Below are 25,617 nucleotides of genomic sequence, written 5' to 3' on the forward strand. Positions count from 1 at the left end.
GTGATTAAAATATAGACCACTGAAATATCTGAAGATGAGGTAACTCTACTAAAGTACAGTGGACCCCCGGTATTCGATGTCATCGGTATTCGATAAATCCGGTTTTCGATGCATTTTAACGCAAAAATTTTTCCTCGGTATTCGATACGATTCGTACGAGACCTGTCCACGTGTGGCCTGAACTGCCCCGTGTGTGCTAGTGTTTACAAGCCAGCCAGTGTGCGCGCATCTAAGGATACATTCGGTACATTCCATATTATCCATATTATCACTGTGTTTGGTGCTTGTTTCTGCAAAATAAGTCACCATGGGCCCGAAGAAAGCTTCTAGTGCCAACCCTTCGAGAAAAAAGTCGCTAATGACTTATGAAATGAAGAAAGAGATAATTGCAAAGTACGAAAGTGGAGTGCGTGTGCCGGAGCTGGTCAGGTTGTATAATAAACCCCAATCAACCATCTCTACTATAGTGACCAGGAAAACGGCAATCAAGGAAGCTGTTCTTGCAAAAGGTGCAACTGTGATTACGAAACAGCGACCGCAAGTGTTAGAAAATGTTGCGAAATTGTTATTGGTGTGGATAAATGAAAAACAGATAGCAGGAGATAGCATCTCTCAAGCGATCATTTGTGAAAAGGCTAGGCAGTTGCATGACGATTTGGTAAAGAAATTGCCTGCAACTAGTGGTGATGTGAGTGAATTTAAGGCCAGCAAAGGTTGGTTTGAAAGATTTAAGAATCGTAGTGGCATACATAGTGTGATTAGGCATGGTGAGGCTGCCAGTTATGTTGTGAGACAGAAGTCCAGTGATTCTCAAGCTGGTCCTAGTGGCATTAAAAGAAGAAGGGAAGTAACCCCGGAAAAGGACTTGCTACCTCAAGTCCTAATGGAAGGGGATTCCCCTTCTAAACACTAACACCTCTCCCCTCCTCCCATCCCATCAATCATCACCAGATCTTCATTAAAGGTAAGTATCAATTATTTTATTGATATTGTAATTATTCTATTGCATTAAACTTAATATTTCATGTAGTAAAAATTTTTTTTTCATACTTTTGGGTGTCTTGCCCAGATTAATTTGACTTCCATTATTTCTTATGAGGAAAATTTATTCGGTTTTCGATATTATCGGTATTCGAGGAGCTCTCAGGAACGGATTAATATCGAATACCGGGGGTCCACTGTATTAAAAATAAAATAGTAGTACAACAGGCTAGATGAAAGAGCACAAGCCTCTATACAATGTGTACAACTGGGGAAACTTGGAATCTTCCTAAAAGGTGTTCTTTTTTCTTAATACAGTGGAACCCCAGTTTTCCTCCAGTCCGAATATTGTACAATTCGGATTTTGGTCACCTCTTTTCGGTGAATTTTTACCCTGGGTTTCATACATCCACATGCGTCCACCTGCCTGGGATGCCGCCGCTCACACACCTGAATCAGTCTGCCTGTTACTCGTTCAGTGAACAATATTCCAAGCGTTCATCCATTGTTCTTGGTGCTTGTTTATTGAGCGCGACTGCAAAATAAGCCACCATAAGGCCAAAGAAAGTCCAAAGTGCCAGCCCTTTGGTAAAGAAGGTGAGAAACATGATAGAATTCAAGAAGAGCTTTTATCAAAATACGAAAGTGGCTGAGCTCACCAGGATGGTTGAGGAGTTTAGTTTTATCACAGTGAAGTTCTTGCCCAGTAATACCACTCCTCATGTCCGCAATATGTTCAATGACAATGCCTTGTCCCATTTTAGGCAAATCTTCAAGAGATGCTAGAAACAGAGAGCTCTGGACAGATTTTTTGTGCAACAGGGGTACAGTGACTCAAGCTGGTCCTAGTGCCAGTAAAAGACACAATAAGGGAAGTAACCCCAGATAGGGCTTTGATACCTGAAGTCCTTATGGAGGGGATTCCCCTTCCAAACAGTAAACTCTCCTCCCTCTCCCCTCCTTGCTTTCTTCCATACACCAACAAGAGTCTTCAATAAAGGTATGTAATAGTGATTTAAATGTTCATTTATCCATTTCATTAGTCATTTATATTTATTTCTCACTGTTTTCTGTATGTAAAACTATAGTTATTCTCTATAAAATGCATTTTTTGTTAATATTTTTGGGTGTCTGGAACGAATTAATTGGATTTACATTATTTCTTGTGGGAAATATTACTTCAGTTTCATCCATTTTGGATTTCGACCGACCTTCTGGAACGGGGGTTCCACTGTATTGGCATATACTGTGCCAATATTACAGAGGGAGATGAGCAAAACCCTTTGAACTATACACTTGCCTCATTTACAAAGTGTTACTGTAAAAATACTGTACACAAAAATGCCAATAGAGAAAAGGGAGATAAATCACTGAGAGCAGAAGAATGCTGACTGACAGTCTAGCTTTTGATCAGAAAATTCTTGTACACTGTTTATTTAAACTATTACCCTTCTACAATACAAGTCACAAGAATTATTGGAGAGAAACAGACAGGCACACTGAATTTATTTAAATTTCAACAACCAAGTATTTGTTAACCACGAGGCTGATCTGGAAACAACATAACATAAGAGGTAATGTTACCAGCAGAATGCTGCAACAGGGACATAAGAAATCAGAGGTGCTAAAATTACTAGTAAGGTCGTCTTCATAAACAGCAGTAGGGTTAAAAGAAGCTGAGTGCTATAACCATGGGAAATTTAAAATGAAGTTTAAAAAAGTAAATACCCAAAACAAGGCACCACAAGATTAGCATGTGTCCTTTTACCTAACAAGATTAATTCTGCTTCTGTAGATACCAATAGGTAATTACTTGGCCCTCATCCATTAATTCTTAAACTACTACTCTCCAACAGTACTATATGCTAACCCTCAAACACTACCATGTTCCATCACTTTCTTTCTGATATACCCTCAAGCTACTAAAATATAAATTTGTATCATGAAAGTGCAAAATACTACAGAGCCCAAGGTTTACCACCCTTCATTACTGCACCAACATCTTCCAGCTTCCCCCCTCCTCCCTCCCATGTTCCTTACTCATCTTCCACTTCTTCTGTAGATCCTATATTTTCCAAAAAATCATTCACAAATTTATATGAAACTTCAGCAGAATCAAATACAAACCACATCAGCATCATCCACCCACAGAAAATGGGTTTGTTCACAATGGTTAATTCACCAGCCCCTCCTCAACTGTACCATCAACTACAATACACACTGTCAACTCTTTCCTCTCCCCCAAACTCAAATAGGTTATTGCAAGTACAGTATTTAATTACACATAAATGAATCAAGCTCAAAAAAACTGATGATCATAATATTAGTTTAAAAGTACATTACTACCATTTTTTCATGGAAACTGAGCTTTGTGTAATTATGCTAGAAAATTTTCTAAAAATAATTTTTTTCTCTGCAAAAACAGAAAGCATATATGAAACATAGTATATTAACATGAGCTGCTGCATCCTAATATGCTACTTCTTTAATAGGACACGGCGTCAATGCTCACAATGTAGTTTACCTACGTAATTTTACAGTACAGTTTAATCTTAGAGCAATGTGATATTTAGCACTTTCAAATAGTACCACAGTTTTATGAAGACTCGATACTGTATAGTAAACATGAATTCAATGGTTGCAAGTTAAAATTCAGCAGCAGTTCAAATTCACCATACATACTACAGTTTCCAAGAACATTTGGTATATACAGGATGTCTGAAGTCCTTTTAAAGTTTTTTAACAACAAAAGGATAACTATGAAAATGCAGTTATTTGCACATGACAGCTGAACTAAGAGAAGATTTTATATACCTTCACAAGTGTCTAATTTGTGCAATCTCAACATTTACATCTCTAATGGCCTGCAATACATCTAATTGATACTCCAGTTCATTCCAACATATCTTGCAAGCCATTTCCAATGCCATTATTTATTATAACACTGTTTTAATGTCGACTACTGATACAGTATCCAGAAAACAATCCTTTACAAACCCCCACAAAAGTCTAAAGGCTTGGTACTGGAGAAGTGTGGAGAGCCTTCTGATGGGGTCACAATACCCAATCTATTTGCCTGGACAGTTGTGTTATAATAATTGTGTGATTGTATGCAGAGAACTGCATTTCCATAATTTACCTTATTGTTATAATAAATTTTTGAAATCAGAAAAGAACTTTGTGGATATCCTGTATTATGGAAAAAAAAAAAATAGATTAAACTAATGTAATACAAACTGTACAAACAACAATAACTTGCATCATTTGGTAATGCACAATCAATAATGTTGCTATTGTTACACACTAGCCATAAGTTTTACGACTCACTCACCAAGTGTTCAAACCCCACCATGGTTAGCTTATTCCTTGGGGAAAAAAAAAATCACCTGATATGGGTCTTACTTGTAAGTTGTGCTGAATGTCTAAGGACATACGCAAAAATGAGGTAGCCAATGGCCTTACAATGGACCATGGCTCCAGTGCTGGACCCCACACTTCAAGTGAAGCATGAATCTGTTACATTTGTTATGCCTTATCATGATGCAAGCAATGCCTTTGGACATGTCTGTAACATCCTTGATCTACATGATATTGTTAATTCGTGCAACAGTTTAATGGTTATAAGTTCTTTTTTATTTAAGTTGTTTATTTAAATACAGAAAGTTCTGAGTGCAAGATGAACTAATAGTGTTAGTGTCAAATATTAGAACGGTGAAAGCTGAAAATTTTAACATGCATGCAACAATGCAGAAATAACTGAAACTAGTTAAAGGTCAAGTCATGCAAGCTGGCAAACTTAGTTCACTACAAACTAGCAATCATAGTAGTAATTCGAGTGATACCATTGTAGTGCTTACAACCTACTCACCTTCCGCTGATATACAGCAATCCAGTCTGTTGAAGCGAACCACTTGTGATTCTTAATGTCATTTACAGCATTCTTCAAGTTTCCATACCGCTTGGTTAGATCAACCTGTAGGAGGTTCCGCAGCAGGTCCTTCAGGTCAGACGAAAAATGACCTGGGAACCGCACCTAAAATGGAAGTTCACATTAGTACATTATGATGATGTACAAAAATGTTCCCAACTCAGACTAAACAATTTGCAGATTTTAACTCAAAGCTGTAAAATCACTCATACTGGGATGAACATCAGCCAACTAGTTAATTTTCTTGGGTTTAATTTAAGCAACCTGTGGCACAATCTACAATACGTAAATGCAATGAATTTTATGCAGAAAATATATATCCAATAAACATGTGTGTGCACTCTTCATGGCCAACCAATAAGGTTATTTAGTAACAAAAGTGGGAGTCATGGTGAAAGGATGATGCTGTACTTTACAAAAATGAATAAAGTACTAGAGTTATTTCATACTTCAGACAGCAGTAACAGTGTGATATTTACAACTCATATATGGAGGATTTTATTTAGGTAGTAGGTTGGTAAACAGCAACTGCCCAGGGAGGTACTACCATCCTGCCAAGTGAGCGTAAAACAAAAGCCTGTACTTGTTTTACATGATGGTAGGATTGCTGGTGTCCTTTTTTCTGTCTCATAAACATGCAAGATTTCAGGTACGTCTTGCTACTTCTACTTACACTTAGGTCACACTACACATACATGTACAAGCACATATATACATGCCCCTCTGGGCTTTCTGCTATTTTCTTTCTAGTTCTTGTTCTTGTTTATTTCCTCTTATCTCCATGGGGAAGTGGAACAGAATTCTTCCTCCGTAAGCCATGCGTGTCGTAAGAAGCAACTAAAATGCGGGGGGCAAGGGGCTAGTAACCCCTTCTCCTGTATACATTACTAAATTTAAAAAGAGAAACTTTCATTTTTCTTTTTGGGTCAGCCTGCCTTGGTGGGATACAGCCGGTTTGTTTAGAAAAAAAAAAATATATGGATTTTATGAAGACATTAAATAAAACACGAATACACAGCCTCTCCTCAATGACAGAGTTCCGTTCCTAATACAGAGTCGATAAACAAATTCATCGCTAAACGAAGAGCATACTATAATGGCAGTGGGTTTATGTCAACCCTCTCTGATATTGTTGTAATGTCACCCTTGCACCATTTATAACAATTTTAGTATAGCATTTTTAAATGTTTATGCAGTAGTGTACTGTACATTGTAATAAAGAGAATAGAGGAAATCAGCTCTAATATACATTATTTTGGTATGCATACTGGCCAGAGAGCCCATCGTAAGTTCAAGTCATCGGTAAATGAGTACAGCGGACCCTCGGATATCGTAGTCGTTGGATTTCATAATATTTGGTAATCTCAACATTTTTTTGTCAAAATATTGGCTCAGTGATCGTCATTTACCTCGGTAATAGTTGTTCATCCCAAACGCGTATGAGTGGCCCCAAGCGGCCCCACACCATTCCACACCATTCACAGTCAGTCTGCTATTGTTTATCAGCGAATGACCGCCACCCCACGTGTTCATACAATACATTTCATAATATTCCATCCTTTTTTTGTGCTTGCAACTGCTAAATAACCCACCATGGGCCCAAAGAAAGCTTCTAGTGCCAACCCTTTGGTAAAGAAGGTGAGAAACACTCACAAATACTTGAAGATGTGGAGACTTTGTTGTTGGTTTGGATCAATGAAAAACAGTTAGCAGGAGACAGTGTTATGCAGTTGATAATCTGTGAAAAGGCAAGGCAGTTGCATGATGATCTTGTAAAGAAAATGCCTGGAACTAGTGCTGATGTTAGTGAATTTAAGGCCAGCAAAGACTGAGAGATTTAAGACTTGAGAGATTTAAGAAGCATAGTGGCATACACAGTGTGGTAAGGCATGGAGAGGCTGCAAGTTCTGACAAATATGTGGCTGAAAAATATGTTCAGGAATTCAAGGGGTACATAGAGGCTGACCAATTCAAACCCCAACAAGTGTTCAATTGTGACAAAACAGGCCTCTTTTGGAAGAAAATCCCAAAGAGGACCTACATCACGCAGGAGGAAACGGCACTCCCAGGACACATGCCTATGAAAGACAGGCTAACTCTCATGTTCTATAGTAATCCTCATGAGGATTTCAAAGTGAAGCCTTTACTGGTGTATCACTGAAAATCCCAGTGTTTTCAAGAAAAAAAGTGTCATCAAGAGTAAACTGTGTGATGTGGAAGGCAAACACTAAGGCATGGGTCATAAAGGAAATTTTCTTTGATTAGCTCAATGAAGTATTTGGCCCGAGTGTGAAGAAATCCCTCCTGGAAAATAAATTGGAACTTGAGTGCCTCCTGGTACTGGACAATGCTCCTGCTCATCCTCCAGACTTGGATGACCAAATTGTAGAGGAGTTTTGTTTCATCACAGTGAAGTTCTTGCCCTCTAATACCACTCCTCTTGTCCAGCCCATGGACCAGCAGGTCATTGCAAACTTCAAAAAACTCTATACCAAGAGCAATGTTTCAAAGGCGCTTTGAAATAGCCTCGGACACTGAACTGACCCTATGAGAGTTCTGGAAAGATCTCTTCAGTATCCTCCACTGCATAAACCTTACAGGTAAGGCTTGGAAGGGAGCGACTTCCAGAACTCTGAACTCTGCTTGGAGAAAATTGTGGCCAGAATGTGTCCAAGAGAGGGATTTTGAAGGGTTTGGAGCTAACCCTGATGAGCCTATGGCAGTTGTGGAAAGTACTGTGGCATTGGGGAATTCCATGGGGTTGGAGGCGAGTGGCAAGGATGTGGAAGAGTTGGTGGAGGACCACAGGGAAGAGCTAACCACTCAAGAGCTGCAAGAGCTAACCACTCAAGAGCTGCAAGAGCTAACCACTCAAGAGCTGCAAGAGCTAACCACTCAAGAGCTGCAAGAGCTAACCACTCAAGAGCTGCAAGAGCTAACCACTCAAGAGCTGCAAGAGCTAACCACTCAAGAGCTGCAAGAGCTAACCACTCAAGAGCTGCAAGAGCTTCATCTGCAACAGCAACAGACCACAGCTCAGGAAATTGCTTCAGAGGAGAAGGAAGAAGAGAGATGGAAGGTGCCTTCTTCAAAGATTAAGGACATTTGTGCAAAGTGGAGTGAGGTGCAAACATTTATGGATGAACATCACCCTGACAAAGCTGTTGCAGGCCATGTTGGCAACATGTACAATGACAATGCCATGTCCCATTTTAGGGAAATTTTAAAGAAACGCCAGAAACAGTGCTCTCTGGAACAATTTTTTGAGCGACAGGGGTCCAGTGACTCTCACGCTGGTCCTAGTGGCATTAAAAAACAAATAAGGGAACTCCAGAAAAGGACTTAGTACCTTAAGTCTTTATGGAAGGGGATTCCCCTTCTAAACAATAGTAACTCCTCCATCCTCTTCCCTCCTCCCATCTTCCATACATCAACAGGTCTTCAATAAAGGTTATACAGTAGAGTCCCTGTATCCACAGGGATGTGTTCCAAGGACCTGCTGTGGATACCGAAACTGCAGACAGTAGCAAACCCTATACAGTGGACCTTCGACTAACGATATTAATCTGTTCCAGAGAGCTTATCTTTAGGCGAATTTATCGTTAGTCAAATTAATTTTCCCCATAAGAAATAATGGAAATCCAATTAATCTGTTCCAGACAGCCAAAAGTATTAAAAAAAATTTTTTTCATGAAATATACATTTCCCTACAAAGAAAACAATTAGATATGCACAATAACTACATAAATAAATGTTAAAATGACGCTTACCCTTACTGAAGAGTATTGAACACTCTGGGATTTTCAGAGTGATACACGAGTAAAAGCTTCACTTTGCAATCCCCACTAGCATTACAACAAAACATGAGAGTTAGCCAGTCTTTCATAGGCTTGTGTCCTGGGAGTGCCTTTTCCTCCTGAGTAATGTAGATCCTGTTTGGCATTTTCTTCCAGAACAGGCCTGTTTCGTCACAATTAAACAATTGTTGGGGGTGGAATTTTTCAGCCTTATAACACTGACCAACCTTTGCTGGCCTTAAATTCACCAATTTGAGCACTAGTTCCAGGCATTTTTTCCTGTTCACCTGGGTGTTAGTCAACTAGTGTGGGTCGCATCCTGGGGGACAAGATTAACCCTTTCAAGGTCCTCAGGCCCTCTCCCAGACTCGTTCTCAGGGTCGCCCAAATTAAAAAAAAAAAAAAAATCTTATGAAAAGATAGAGAATCTTGTCCCGATCATAATGACACCAAAAGTACGAAATTTGATGGAAAACTTATGGAATTATGCTCTTGCAAAGTTAGCGGTCTCGACGATGTTTACGCGACAGCGATTTCGCCCACATTGAGCCCTATTTTCGGCCAATTCCAGTGTACTAGTCGACAAAAATCATAACTATTTCGCTAGAACGCCATTTTTTCTATCGAACGAGTACAAGAAACCACCCATTTACCGATTTCAACTATCCAATACAGTGGTCAGAATTTAGCAATTTTGCCAATTTCACACAAATTTCAAGATGCCAATTTCCAAATAGGGTCCAGAATAAACAAGAAAGACATTCCTGGCACTAAAATAACATTTCCTCTGTTGATTAGTCACATCCCCATGCCCCTCTTACATTCTTTTGCTTTCCACTTTGAATTTTTTATTCCTCACAAAAAATAGAAGATTTACTGTTATGCAGACTACTGCATTAGCGTAGAAATGGTATAAATAATATCGGCGCACTTGTGAAAGAATATTAGACTCATCAGTTGATGTGTATTGGATGCTTAGCATGATTTGTTTACTTTTAAACGTTGGTAAAAATCCAACATTTCTGCTACTGAGCTCAATTTCAAGGTACTTTTCATTGTAAAACCAGTCAAAATCATCTCAATTTCTGTAATATGTCTTCCATTCTATAAAATGAGACCAGGAAAACTAGAATACAACAATAAATACCATACGAAAATACAGTGCAAAGTCGCTCTTTTAATCCAAAAACAGTTTTTTTTTTCTCATTACGCACTGTGTGCTGCAGGATTTTTTTTATACTGCGCACACTGACCACATAGACCCATTCTTTCATATGTAGGCCTACCAGCTTTCTCTCACTAGATTTGAGGGCGCTAGAATTTAGGCGTATACTAGTAAGTAAAAAACACTGGTGCGTAAGCCGTACTAGTACGTCCGAAAACCTGAAATAAGTTAGACAGTCCTCGAATATGCACTGACTTTCTTGGGTTATCCTGGGTGGCTAACCTTCTGGGGTTAATTGTTTCTCGTTAAGCCATACCAAAAACACACTCTCCACATCTTTGAGTAGTACAGCTGGTGGTGGTGGGGTAACAGCTGATGGTTGTGCAGCAGCAGCAACAGCTGACTACGGTGCAGCAGCAGCTGACCATGGTACGATAGTATTTCAATAGTATTTCTCACCCTTTTTACCACAGGGTTAGCACTAGAAGCTTTCTTTGGGCCCATGGTGGCTTATTTAGCAGTTACAAGCACTAAAAACCCTGGCTTGTAAACAATGATGGCAGGGCAGCTGAGGTGCTCAGGCTGGACGGACAGGATCGGGACGAATCATGTTGGTTGAGTTTTTCATCATTGATCGGGCCAAAATTTTTACGCTCAAACGCTTCGTTGGACGAATTTATCGTTAGACGATGCTTTCGTCGGCCAAGGGTCCACTGTATACAAATCCTATACATACCTATTATAAAGTTTAATTGATAAATTATGCACAGTAATTGGAGAATTATCACTTTTCCACTGATGGGAAGCACTTCCACCATTTTTTTATTTGTCAATTTATCAAGTCATGGTTCAATTGAAGATAGCAACATAGGCACTCGGGATTGAATAACCAGTGTTCCTGTATTTAATGACATTCATGATTGGAGGAAGCAGTCTTACAGAGGTATGTTGAGGGGGAAATAAGAAAACTGAGAAATTTCACAGAGTTAAGGTTATCCTGCTATCACTTTGATCCAATAGTATGCAGACGATGATAGTTTCGAAATTCATCTTCAATCCTGTAGAAAAATGGTTCAGAGAACTGACAAGTTGATAAACTAGACACATGAGCAATGCTTGGGTATTACCAACAGACCCCTGGCAGTCTTCAAGCTGGCACTGGACAAGCACCTAAAGTCAGTTCCTGATCAGCCGGGCTGTGGCTCGTACGTTGGTTTGCGTGCAGCCAGCAGCAACAGCCTGGTTGATCAGGCGCTGATCCACCAGGAGGGGTATCTTTATTGATACCCAAGATACCCAAAGATACCCAAGTGTTGCTCATGTGTCTAACTTATCTTCAATCCTTCATCCTTGGCCACCTGCAGCAATTTGTCCTTCAGTAACAGTTAGATCCTCCTTTCATGCAATAAATGGATTTCAAATCCATCTTGATATTTTCTATGGCTCATTGTTGCCAAAAAGTAAAACTCAACATGCTCAATTAAATTCATCAAGTGTTTACTACTGATGTTTCACAGAGATGTCAGATTAAGAGCTTACCTGCATCACCAAGAAAGTAAAACTCAAAATGCTCAACTAAATTCATGAAGTGTTTACTAATGATGTTTCATACAGATGTCAGATTAAGATCTTCACCTGCATTAGCAGTGATTGCTGCCAAGTTATACAGCATATCAAAATTTCTTATCCCTTTTATTTTTTAAATTTCGTTATTTTACCAAGATATTAAATGAAAAATTCAGTTGGTCACACTGACTATAATTCTTTAAACATTTAAACTTGACAAAAGCCATATAGCATGTACTAATAGAATATTCAATTCTCTTGTATTCATTGTAACTCCTAAATTTATATCTACAACCACCTAAGAGACTGTATAAATAAACCACTAAATCTGTCATTGCCTCATTAATCTTATGTTAGTCTTCAGCTTGTGTGAAATGCACACAAAAATGTCATTCACCTCTGCACAAACATTTAAAATGCTTAAGTATCTTATCATTTGACAAACAGACTTTATATAACTTTTATTTCAGTTTACACTGTTGAAACTTGAGTTTTTTCTCAACAATATATTTTATATTAAAGATAACCCAATGAAGTAAGTGAAATCTAACATCTATATGAAAAGACTAAAATATTAAATTTCTTGTATACATCAAGTCAAACTCGTTAACTTCTTTTCATAACCGATAAAAAAATCAATTTAACTTGGGTATCATAATTTGAAAAAGTGCATTATCAATGTTATGCTTCTGAAATATTCCTTTCGTTCTTTCCTGGTAGCTTGTTGCAGACCAGTGACATCAATGACTGGCAATGGTCCACTGACAACCACTCTGAGAAGCACTGATCTAGACTAATATTCTTGTATGTTACAAACTCCATTTAAGGCAGGCAATAATTTCAGACTGTACAGGGAATGTTTACTACCTGCATCAATTTAAACACCAAAGTTATTGGAATGCTCAAAATCCCTTCAATTGTATTTGCTGAAACAAAGCTTAAGATATGGAAAGCTTTACACATGGAAAACACACAAGATTTGTTCCAAACTATTCCTAATCAGCCAAGCTGTTGTGTTTATGTCAGATTACATGTCACAAGCTCTAACACCCTGACTGACCAGGCCATCACCCAGGAGACCTGGTATACGACCAGGCTGAGAGCCAAGGAAACCAATTTGTGAACTGCCCGAAGACAAAACAAATCTTAAAGTGTGTGATACTATAATTTGATACAGTCTTAAGCTACTGTACACATTATAGGATATGTTAATAAAAATCAATGGTATGAATGACAGTGCTATACCTAACTATATACTGTAGAAGCAAGCTTTAATTATCCAAGTTTTAAACAAACGCTATTTTCAAAAGAACTTCTATACATCAATATATTCCACAGCAGTACAACATACTTCAGAATAGCTTTAAAATCTGTAATTCAATCTGAATTTAATTGAAATTGAAATTCCCTACTACAGTGGACCCCCGCTTAACGATCACCTCCAAATGCGACCAATTATGTAAGTGTATTTATGTAAGTGCATTTGTACGTGTATGTTTGGGGGTCTGAAATGGACTAATCTACTTCACAATATTCCTTATGGGAAAAAATTCGGTCAGTACTGGCACCTGAACATACTACTGGAATGAAAAAAGTTCGTTAACCGGGGGTCCACTGTATAGAGAACTGAAGTGACAGCAGCATATAACAAGAAAATCACTTCAGTCACCGACAACATTACAGTACCTTTCCAGAAACTATTTTTTCATATATTTGGATGGGCTGGTCAGCAAAGAATGGAGGGTAGCCTGCAGCCATTTCATAGACCAGAACACCTAATGCCCACCAGTCTACTGCCTTGTTGTAGCCCTGTTGAAGATAAATTAAAGTCACCTCTAATTGTTAAGTAAAGGCGTTGCAATTTTTACAAGGTAATAGAAAATTTCCAATTGCAACCATTATTTAATCTACAGTTAATTTGTATTCCCTAACAATTCAAATCATCGGTGAAATAAGGCCCAATATATCCTTTGAGTTATATATTAGCTCATGTTCTGTATAGCAAGACAGTGCATAAAGGAAAAGAAAATGCTACAGTACCTTAGAAAGAATGATCTCTGGGGCCAGGTACTCTGGGGTTCCACAAAGTGTCCACGTTCGTCCTTTCACTCGCTTGGCAAACCCGAAGTCTGTCACCTATAACACAATTGTGCTGGGGCATTACGACTATGTCATATTAAGACTATTTGCCCCCTTTAGAGCACTTTAGAAAATCATTACATAATTTTGAAAGAACACACATTTCATAGTCCCAGAAAAGAATAACTTGTGCTTCATATGAACAGTAATAGATGCAGATTCATGAGTTTCATTTTTAATACAGTACCATATACAAAAAAAAAAAATCTTTAGGTTTTATGAATAAAACTTCCAACCTACTGAAGCATATATAATAATCAGTAGCTGCAGCATATATAGTAGTAAAATTAGCAGCACCTGTAGTAAATAGTTAATATACACAATCACCATTTTAACACCAAAAGTTATTCTATAGCTTCTGGAATTATTTTAGAACATGAAATTAAAACTGAATAAAGTGAGTAGACTGACCTTGAGGTACCCTTGACTGTCTATAAGTAGATTCTCTGGTTTGAGATCTCTATATATGAGATCAAGGTAGTGGAGGTATTCAAATGCTAGTACAATCTGGGCAGCATAGAACCTAGAGTGAGGCTCGCTGGAGACAAGGAGAGAGCAAAATTCCATGTTAGAGGGATTTACTCAAACTGTTTTAAAAGCTGATTCATGGTTACATCCTTCTATATCCTGTAATAACAAATCATACAATATTCAGCATTACAATTATCTGGTGGTCTTGTTCAATCATCCACCACATTTCACTGTATACTTTAAGCAGCTGAAGATCCTACTGTTACGGCAGAAAAAGCATGTATACAATAGGGCCCCGCTTTTCGACGTTTCGCCTTACAGCGTTCCGCTAATACAGCGATCTCAAATTATGACCGAAACTTTCTATACGGCAAGTGGTCTTTCAAATACGGCATGCGCCACCCAGTACGGCATGCGCCACCCAGTTTGTTTACATTCTCCATGAGCACATCTCTTTATTATGTAATAATAATCACTCTTGGGCACATTAAATGTCTAATTTTACGTCAATATAGACATTTTCATTAATCCATCTATGATATTTTCTTCAAAATTATATAAGAAATACGTTACACAGCATATAAGCATGCTGTTTATGTGCTATGGAGGTGTGGTTGCCAGGTGGAGGGAAAACATTACGTAATACTAATAATAATCACTCTTGGGCACATTAAATGTCTTATTTTACGTTAATATAGACATTTTCATTAATCCATCTATTATATTTTCTTCAAAATTATATATGAAACACGTTACATAACATATAAACATTTTGTTTATATACTATGGAGGTGTGGTAGCCAGGCGGAGGGAAAACATTACATCACTCCCCTTAATACATAACGCTTTTGTTTACAATTCTCGGCATGAATTATTAATTACTTCTCCCTTTGTTTATGACGGCATCTAAAGGTAGTTGTTAGAAACGATTAAACTCAGTCAACATGGTATGTCGATGGTAATAATATGGCTCTGGGCCACATTAAATATCGTGTATGTATGTAGCCCAGGCAGACTACATACCTACATTATTATTATACTGATAATTATACGTATGTGTACCTGTACCTAAGTAAACTTACACACTCTGCTGGCATGCAAGTACACATTAAAATCACTAAGAGTGTCTTATTAGTCTTGAAGATGCCATATTAATAATGATGATAATAACAACACAATAACAATCACTCTAAGGAGCATTAAATATCGTATAAAACGTTAATATAGACATTTTGCTTAATCCGTCTAAATACACCCCACAGTATAATAAATTAACAAATATGAGATGTGGTAGCCAGGTGACTTGTAGGACTTGTGACGAAAACCAGACGCATTCATCTGGTTTGTTTACATTATGTTTGGGTGGGGTGAGGAAGGCTGCCCTTCCTGGCTACCCATACTTCCCAACCTGACTTCATACAAATAAAACTCACATCTCACCCTACATTAAGACCACAGATATTTTAAGATAATTAACCAGTGTACTATATATGCATTTTATCTTCTGACAAGGTTTATTCCATTTTATCTTCTAAACGTACACCAAAAATAAAAGAAATCGGTTAAAAAAAATTTACCGAAATTCACCACATCTCCCTTAATGTAATTGAAGGTATAAGTGGCCAGGCAGGATGCCATACCTCCCACACGACTGTCTACAAATAAATACTTTTCACCTCTTACCCTACATTAAGACCATTAAGACTACAAATATTTTAAGGTAAGTAATGCGTCTACTGTATATGCATTTTATCGCTCTAGGGAGCTTTAAGCATTGTAGTATATTATGTGTGGGTAGGGTGTTCAGGAGGGCCACCCCACCCCTAAATACTACTCACCTTTTGCCCTACATTAAGACTACAAATATTTTGAGGTAAATAATGAGTGTACTGTGTGTGTATTTTTCTTTTTAATGCCTAGTTCTATTGCTAACTTAATATATGTTACTTTAAATGTGTTATCTAGCATTTATAAATGGAAAAAATAGAGTTCTGCTTTCCGGCGATGTCTGCTTTTCGGCAGTAGCCTTGAACCTAACCTGCCAAATAAGTGGGGCCCTATTGTATAGCTCCTTCACTCATTAGTACACTAATGGTTATAAGATAAACAAGTTACTTCAATAATTTTGTCCAGTGTTCTCTGCAAAAGACTACTATGCACTGCAAAAGATTTGATCCCAGACTGTCTACCATCTATAGTAAAGCCACATTCGAGTATGAGAGGCAAGTCTCAATATACTGGGAAGACCACAGGTCAGGGTTCTAACTGCTGAACACCTGGGTAAAACATCCAGAACAGGAGAAATGTTAGATAAACCATTAATTTTGATAGTTTAAAGCATGCGCAAGACTACTCTGGGGTACATGACATTCAAGGTCCTGGCTAGCTAGTCATCCTTCAGACAAGGAGCTTTGGTAATAAATATCTCTTTACAATACTAATCATCATAAGCTGAGTATTATCACACACAAGACCTCCTGCAAACTGTTCTTTATATGATAATTTTGTATTTAATATATTTTTTTTACACAAAATTTCATAAGCAAAGAGCTGTTATCCTACCTCAGTTTATTTTAAAGCCCAGCCTTCCTAAGGTATACTATCATCCCCCAGGATGCAACCCACAAAAATAAACTAAACTCCAAGTACATTCTTACTGCCAGGTGAACAGGGGCAACAGGTGTAAGGAAATATGCCCAATGTTTCTACTTAAGCCAGGGATCACATTCACTTATTTAAATTTATTTTTGTAGATGAATGGTTCAGAGAACCGACATGTTGATAAATTAGACACATGTGCAACTCTTGGGTATCTTTATTGAGGAAACGTTTCGCCACACAGTGGCTTCATCAGTCCATACAAAGGAGAATCTTGAAGAACAGGAGGAGAATGAGGTAATCAGTCCCTCAACCTTGAGTCGATGTGGTCAGTCCATCAATCTTGAATAGAATAGCAAGATTGATGGACTGACCACATCGACTCAAGGTTGAGGGACTGATTACCTCATTCTCCTCCTGTTCTTCAAGATTCTCCTTTGTATGGACTGATGAAGCCACTGTGTGGCGAAACGTTTCCTCAAAGATACCCAAGAGTTGCACATGTGTCTAATTTATAAATTTATTTTGTTTTTAGAATTTGTAGATTTTATAAATTTTAATTATAAATTCCTTTTATTATAGACCTGACAATAAGGTTTCTTAAATTCTTGTCACAATGATTATGCTTACCCTCTCACTAATGCTACTGTTTACTGTAAGATTACACTCGACAATCAATTGCCGATGCATTATGAAATTATTACAGACAACCTTATACCTCATACCTCTATATGTCAAAAAACTTGGTTATAGGATAAGCAACAGAAGGGTGATGTGGAATATTTAACTGGAAGTCAACACAACATTCCTAAATTATTTAAGTTAAAATTGCATAATAGTGTTTGTCAACAGTCACATTTGCATCATAACTGCCAGCATTGTTTTTTACTCTTGATGGAGAAATTCAGGATAAGAAACAATACCCTTCACCTCGTATAAATTGGAGCACACATCTAAATTGAAGAGTGATACTGTATATTGTCTGAAAGTCTTAGCAATAAAGTTATATTTTGGACCAAGTACTGTCTATACACGCCCTCAAACTGCATAAATTACACATTAGCATTAATCAGATCACATACTGATTAGGGATGGGACATTACCCAAAATTTTGCCAATGCCATCAAAATTAACAAGTGTGACAGGTCGTGTGGCAGGCTAGCTGTGGGATTTTCAAGGATAACTCCTGATCAAAGAGGCTGACCAGGTTAAGACTCAACAGGACTCAGTGTGAATACTATGGGAAGCTTCCAATGTAGTGAGAAGACATTGTTTCAACATAAATAGTGTAAGTGTTGTGCAGTTTGTGAAGGCTGATGAGTTGGTGTGGGAAAATGGCCACAGACCCACTATGCATGGGTGCCAGCCACGTATATACAAACCTCGAAAGGCCTCCATAAACACATTACCTCTAGCACAGGCACCATGCTTTCAGTTAACTTAAAAATGACTATCTGTCAATGCATGGAATAATTAGAGGCATATGGTGTGGGAAGCACGTGTTTTGAGTAACGACGTCGGGACTAGTCAATGCCTCCTCCCCAACACCACGAGAGAGGGGAAAGATGTAGGTAAAGATGAGGGAACACACTGGTCTTAAGCAGGCATACCCACATCTTTCATGATGTGCATGGGAAACAAACAAATGTTGTGTTTACTGTAAGGAAGACATTGTGAACAACAATGTGCAATCCATGTGTAGTATACAGTGACTGCCCCTCACCTCCCTCCGCAGGCTTGCCCAGTGTGTAGTGTACAGTGACCCTCCTGCCCTCCCATAACCCCTCAAGCCCAGGCTTTCCCCAACCAAACTACCTATACCTCCACTATTCAACTCCCCTGCCTCACCTGCCCAACTCCCAGCGACACCCCAACTGTAGAGGGTACTTTTCCCCTCCCAGCCCCTCAAGCTCCACCAGGTCACCATGCTGGCACAATCCAATGCCCAGCAATGTCACAAGATATGCCGAGTTCCCAGGAACTCCCACTACTGAGCCAAAACCGTGGAATTCAACCATAAGGCAACCGTCAGGTGTGCCACAGGGAATGTGTATTCAATCCCTCAAATCTCAATATCCATGCACACAATGTATGTCTAAGCTCCCAGAGAGCTCCAAGTGGAAACAACCAATGGCCCCTCCCAGCAGACAGAGCTGAAGCTACCGCGACTTCACCTCTACAGAGAACCTAAAATCTGCAATCAAATTAACATCCACCAGGACGCTGACACATCCACAAAACAGCTCTGCCTCAAGCTGCTAGCAAATTTTCTGACCTATTGTTTGCCCCTGCAGACAATGGATCCTGGTATACCCTGCTGCTCTTTGCAATGGCTGTCTGGCTGTCCCACCAAGGAGGAACAAGTCCCTATCAAAATCTGCTATTAAGACAATAAATGCATTCCTAGAGATGATTATTAATTTCTGATATATATTCATTGTCTTTTACTTTTCATTGCATTCCAAAAGATTGATAATTAATTTTAGGAGTGAATTCTATTATAATTTAGTATTCTTCATACAATGGAACCTCTACTTACGAGTGCATCCATGTGCAAGTTTTTTCAGATACGAGCAGTTGCTCGGTCAATTTTTTGCTTCCATACGCAACCGAAATTTCCAGATGCGAGCAGGCCTCAAGGGAAGTTCTTTGATGCTGGTGAGGGGCTCTTGCTCTTGATCTAGGGAATTGGATCTCAATTGCTTGTTGGACTATCTTATTGAAACTTGGGCAGTGTATGATGGATAGAAGCTTCTTAACGTACACCAAAATTGAATGAAATCGAACCATGAATAACATAGTTTACTTCTCAGCCATTAACCGCCCTTAGCGGTATATTTTTGTGTGGTCTTTATGGTAGTATTCTCATTTTCTTGGTCTCAATTGATAGAATGGAAGATATGTTGAAGAAATAGATATGATATTGATTGCTTTCACAATGAAAAGTACCTTGAAATTGAGCTCAAAGTAGCAGAAACATTCGATTCTTTGGCGATGCATGGTACTCAAGGATGGGCGCCTAGCACCCACTCTTCAATACCTCTCTATATAATGTCAGTTTTCATTAATCTGAGAGTCTATCATACTTCTACATTATTTATGTTATATACTTAATATTATTCTGGAATAAATATAAGAGTTAGATAACCTTTATTGATAGTAATAGTATAATTATACAATATTTTAGAGAGCCGTAAGCTCATACCTACACACACCATGGTGAACTGTGAGTTACCGAGACTGCTCCCGCCTTCTCTCTATTTTTGTAAAGCTCCACCCACTGGGCGGAGCTACCACCAGCAGTCACCTCCTCCACTACAACCAGCAACCACCACCTCCACTACCACCAGCAATCACCACCTCCACTACCATCAGCAATCACCTCCTCCACTACCACCATCAACCACCTCCTCCACTACCACCAGCAATCACCTCCTCCACTACCACCAGCAATCACCTCCCCCACTACCACCAGCAACCACCTCCTCCACTACCACCAGCAACCATCTACTCCACTACCACCAGCAACCACCTCCTCCACTACCACATGCAACCACCTCCACCTCTACCACTAGCAACCATCTCCATCTCTACCACCAGCAACCACCTCCTCCACTACCACCAGCAACTGCCTCCTCCACTACCACCAGCAACTGCCTCCTCCACTACCACCAGCAACTGCCTCCTCCACTACCACCAGCAACCACCTCCTCCACTACCACCAGCAACCACCTCCTCCACTACCACCAGCAACCACCACCAGCAACCTCCTCCACTACCACTGCTACCACTAGCAACCACCACCATCACTACCACCATCAGTAACCACCGCCACTGGGCAGAGCTTTACGAAAATAGGGAGAAGGCACGAGCAGTCTCAGTAACCCATACTTCACCATGGTATGTAGAGGTATAAGCTCAAGACACCATAAATTATTGTATAATTATACCATTACTATCAATAAAGGTTATCTATCATATTTATTCCAGAATAATATTAGGTATAACATAAATACTGTAGAAGTATGATAGAGACGCTCAGATTAATAAAAACTGACATTATATAGAGAGGTACTGAAGGGTGGGTACCGGGCACCCATCCTTCAATATGGTGACGTCATTTGTTTACTCTTGAACATTACCAAAGAATTGAACATTTCTGCTACATTGAGCTCAATTTCAAGGTACTTTTCATAAATAATGCAGTAGTCTGCATAACAGCAAATCTCCTATTTTTTTGTGTTAATAAAAATTCTAAATGGTAATAAATAATAATAATAATATGTAGAATAATAATAGTATAATAATATAATAAATGTATAATAATAATGTACACTATAATAATAATTATAATAATAGACGGCTTCGAAAGGCCATCACTAGATGGCAGTGAATACCACAATAATGCGGGAGCTTGTTTGCAGAATCAATTTTCCTCATTTAAATTAACTGAAATTTAATTATCAGTTCCAGTGGAATTCTGTACTTCAATAATTTCCCTAACAAAATCTACGGCTGATTTATCTATCACAATTCATCTAATATGACATAATAAACAATATAAATAACAGGTTATTTATATTGTTTATTATGTCATATTAGATGAATTGTGATAGATAAATCAGCCGTAGATTTTATTAGGGAAATTATTGAAATACAGAATTCCACTGGAACTGATAATTCAATTTCAATTAAATTAAATGAGGAAAATTGATTCTGCAAACAAGCAAATCCAAGTGCGAGCAAGGTCATGGAATGGATTAACTTGCAATTAGAGGCTCCACTGTATTTTTTATATTGTCAAAAAATTGTGGTCTAATTATTCTATCTTCATCTTTTATTCAATATTTTATATAATTTGTCTTATGTGTCATTTTTATATAACTTTTTATCTGCCACATTCGATTTTTATATTAATGTAAGATCATTGATAAGGTAACAAAAGGACCCCAATGGAGATACAGTGGAACCTCTATTTACGAGTTTAATCCATTCCATGACCTTGCTCGCATCTGGATTTGCTCGTTTGCCGAGTAAATTTTCCTCATTTAAATTAACTGAAATGGCATTAATGCATTCCAGTGGAACTCCAGGCCAGACAAAATACTTCAATATTTCCCTAATATCAACTCTACGGCTTATTTATCTATCACAATTCATCTAATATGACATAATAAACAATATTAATAACATAGAAACATGATATATACACTAGAATGAATAAGATACATGTCATTATGTATGTGGCTAGTGGTGGTGACAGTGGCCCTTGTTGTTGGGGTTTATAGGGCCACCACAGCGGCCATTCCTGCTTCTGACTACATGTGTCGAGAACCTAGGATAACCCAAAAAAGTCATAGAGGGTGACATATAATTGCTACACTCTTAATGCTACACTTTGTCACTAATTCCTTCTGCTTTAGTATTGTACATATCGTAGAAGTGGTACACTAGTATTGCCTGGCCAAGTCCTTAACACTCCACCTAGTTTGTTTATCTATGATTTCCTGTTTTAATTCCATGGAAAACATACTCTTTTTCTTCTCAGCACTGTCCTTTGCACTTGCTTTCTTAGGAACAAAAAACCGCATGAAACATTAGGAAAGCACGAGAATTCCCTCCACTGCAAGTGGAGTGGACTGAGTGTTGTTTTGATACATACTGCCATCTCATGATGGCGTTAGGAAACTCACATATAGTATAGGGTACAACAAGGTTGCTACCAGGGTACAACAAGGTTGCTACCAGGGTACAACAAGGCTGTTTTCAAGGTACAAGGTCTGCCACTGCTGCTTCATGTTATCTGGCACTGCTATTTCATGTTGTCTGCCTCTGCTGGTTCTTGTTGTCTCCCACTGGTACCTCATGATGTCTGCCACTGCTGCTTCATGTTGTCTGCCACTGCTACTTCATGTTGTCTGCAACTGCTGCTTCATGTTGTCTGCAACTGCTGCTTTATGTTGTCTGCCACTGCTACCTCATGATGTCTGCTCCCACTTTTGCTAGCGTGTTGAAGAGCTTTCCAATATGTGAAAGTAGAGGAGCAGTGCCAATCGGACAGGTATTGGACGGTGATGTCATTGGTTTACTCTTGAACATCACCAAAGAATAGAACATTTTTACTACTTTGAGCTCAATTTCAAGGCACTTTTTATCTTGAAACCAATCAAAATCATATCTATTACTCGTATCTGGAAAAACTTGCACATGGGTGCACTCGTAAGTAGAAGTTCGACTATATAACACTGATTTTTTGGGATTATCCTAGGTTCTCTACACATATATATTGGGGCCTAGTTCCTAGGCCTTTTGTGTATCCATATGCTCTTGCGCTACCGTCCACAGGATGGATATGGGGTGCACAATAAACTAGCCACTTCAGTGGCAAAATCTAAAATCTAAATCTACACATATTCTGCTATGTTTGATAATCTATGTAACTGTATTTGCATATACTTGAGTAAGCTTACTTACCTGCTGATGCCGATACTTTGGCACACTTGCAACTGTGTTACCAAATGAGGGTCAATACCAGAAATTCAAACAACTATTTTTGGTAAGTTTTAAATGATTTTTTATTTTTTTTTATTTTTTTTTAACCCTTAAATGGTCCAAACATATATATACGTTTTTTCAACATTTGAAAGTACACCTACCATCCGACTTATGACCTGCTCAACTTACGACCACTCGACTTACGACCGTGTTTTTTATGCCAAATTTCTGGGAAATAAACAACTATTTGTGTTGTACACAGTGGTTATCCTAAACCTTACGGTATAAAATACAGTACTAACAACATAAAAAGTAAAGTAAAACATGAAATACCAAAATAAAACAATAAAATAAAGTCATTACAAAAATGTTTTGTTGATATTCAGTAGTAAAGTTCGACTTACGACCATTTCGACTTACGACCGGTTTCTCGGAACCGAACTCGGTCGTAAGTCGGATGGTAGGTGTATGTAAAAAATGTACATCATTTTTTTTTACATTTGAAAATATGTAAAAAAAAACATAGATCTACTTTTGAAGAACTACGGATTTGAACGTCGATCTATTTGGACCGTTTAAGGGTTAAAACATGTAAAATTAAGGCCGAGTTTTTTTGTTTTTTTTTAATATTTTGGCACTACAAAATTTTATTTTACTGCATTGGCATTTTAAGGGTCAAATAACATTAACCCTTAAACGGTCCAAATAGATCGACGTTCATATCCGTAGTGCTCCAAAAGTAGATCTATGTTTTTTTTACATATTTTCAAACATAAAAAAAAAATGTAGATAAAAGTTTTTTACACATTTTTAAATGTAAAAAACAAAACAAAAGATGATGTACATTTGTTTACATACTTTCAAATGTTGAAAAAACGTATATATACGTTTGGACCATTTCAGGGTTAAATCTAAAGGTAAAATTTATAGATTTCCAAAATTAACTGATAAATTTTACAGTGTGCGCTTATATGCGTATCTATACAGTGGAAGCACGGTATTCGAACAGCTCCGCACTTAAACAATTTGGTATTCAAACACTTTGTTCGGTAAACAAATCTCTCGGTAGTCGACAGATTGCTCAGCACTCAACTAAAGAAACATGATCTGCCAGAACTTTGCTGTAAACTACAGCTTCTCACCACTTAACAATGGAGTTCCATTCCTAAGACAGTGTCGGTAAATGAATTACTTGCTAAGTGAGGAGTATACTATAATGGTAGTGGGTTTGTGTCAACCATCACAGATTTTTTTTTTTTTTTTTCAACAAGTCGGTCGTCTCCCACCGAAGCAGGGTGACCCAAAAAAGAAAGAAAATCCCCAAAAAGAAAATGCTTTCATCATCATTCAACACTTTCACCACACTCACACATAATCACTGTTTTTGCAGAGGTGCTCAGAATACAACAGTTTAGAAGCATATACGTATAAAGATACACAACATATCCCTCCAAACTGCCAATATCCCAAACCCCTCCTTTAAAGTGCAGGCATTGTACTTCCCATTTCCAGGACTCATAGATATTGTTTTAGTATCACCTTTATACCATTTATAACATTTCTGATGTATTTTTAATGTTTATACAGTAGTGTACTGTTTTTTTTTTTTCCAACAAGTCGGCCATCTCCCACCGAGGCAGGGTGACCCAAAAAGAAAGAAAATCCCCAAAAAGAAAATGCTTTCATCATCATTCAACACTTTCACCTCACTCACACATAGTCACTGTTTTTGCAGAGGTGCCCAGAATACAACAGTTTAGAAGTATGTATGTATAAAAATACACAATATATCTCTCCAAACTGCCAATATCTCAAACCCCTCCTTTAGAGTGCAGGCATTGTACTTCCCATTTCCAGGACTCAAGTCCGGTTATATAAAATAACCGGTTTCCCTGAATCCCTTCACTAAATATTACCCTGCTCACACTTCCAAATACCATTTGTCTCCATTCACTCCTAACACGCTATCTAACACGTACTGTATATTCTAATAAACAGAATAGAGGAAATAATCTCTAATATACATTATTTAGGTATGCACACTGATCAGAGAGCCTGTTGTAAGTCTGAGTCATTGGTAAACAAGTATGTCGCTAAGTGAGGAGAGGCTGTATTTAGAGTTTCTTCACGTATGTTTATCTGGAGTTTATCTGGAGAGAGTTCCGGGGGTCAACGCCCCCGCGGCCCGGTCTGTGACCAGGCCTCCTTAGGTCAGTGTCCCAGGACGCGACCCACACCAGTCGACCAACACCCAGGTACCCATTTTACTGATGGGGAACATAGACAACAGGTGGAAAGAAACACGTCCAATGTTTCTACTCTGGCTGGGAATCGAACCCAGGCCCTCACCGTGTGAAGCGAGAGCGTTAACCACCAAGGGCCTAAAAGGGCTAGTGATAACAGCCAACCAAAAAGAAAATTGGCTGGGAAAAATTTGTTCTGTACTCAAACAGACTGGCACTCAAACAGCCTTCTGG

General features: G+C 38.4%; 1 protein-coding gene across 1 annotated transcript in view; it reads right to left on the minus strand.

Annotated features, from left to right (window-relative positions):
- The window catches only part of Pka-C1 (Protein kinase, cAMP-dependent, catalytic subunit 1), a gene marked incomplete in the record, with an annotated part of 110,012 nt that overhangs the window by 14,346 nt on the left and 70,049 nt on the right, over nucleotides 1–25,617 (minus strand). Inside the window, 4 exon segments of the mRNA XM_070102933.1 lie at nucleotides 4,850–5,014; nucleotides 13,124–13,246; nucleotides 13,478–13,573; nucleotides 13,988–14,114. Coding sequence (XP_069959034.1) covers nucleotides 4,850–5,014; nucleotides 13,124–13,246; nucleotides 13,478–13,573; nucleotides 13,988–14,114 — 511 coding nt within the window.

This window comes from Cherax quadricarinatus, chromosome 84 (genome assembly GCF_038502225.1).
Source record: "Cherax quadricarinatus isolate ZL_2023a chromosome 84, ASM3850222v1, whole genome shotgun sequence".
NCBI classification, from domain to species: domain Eukaryota; kingdom Metazoa; phylum Arthropoda; class Malacostraca; order Decapoda; family Parastacidae; genus Cherax; species Cherax quadricarinatus.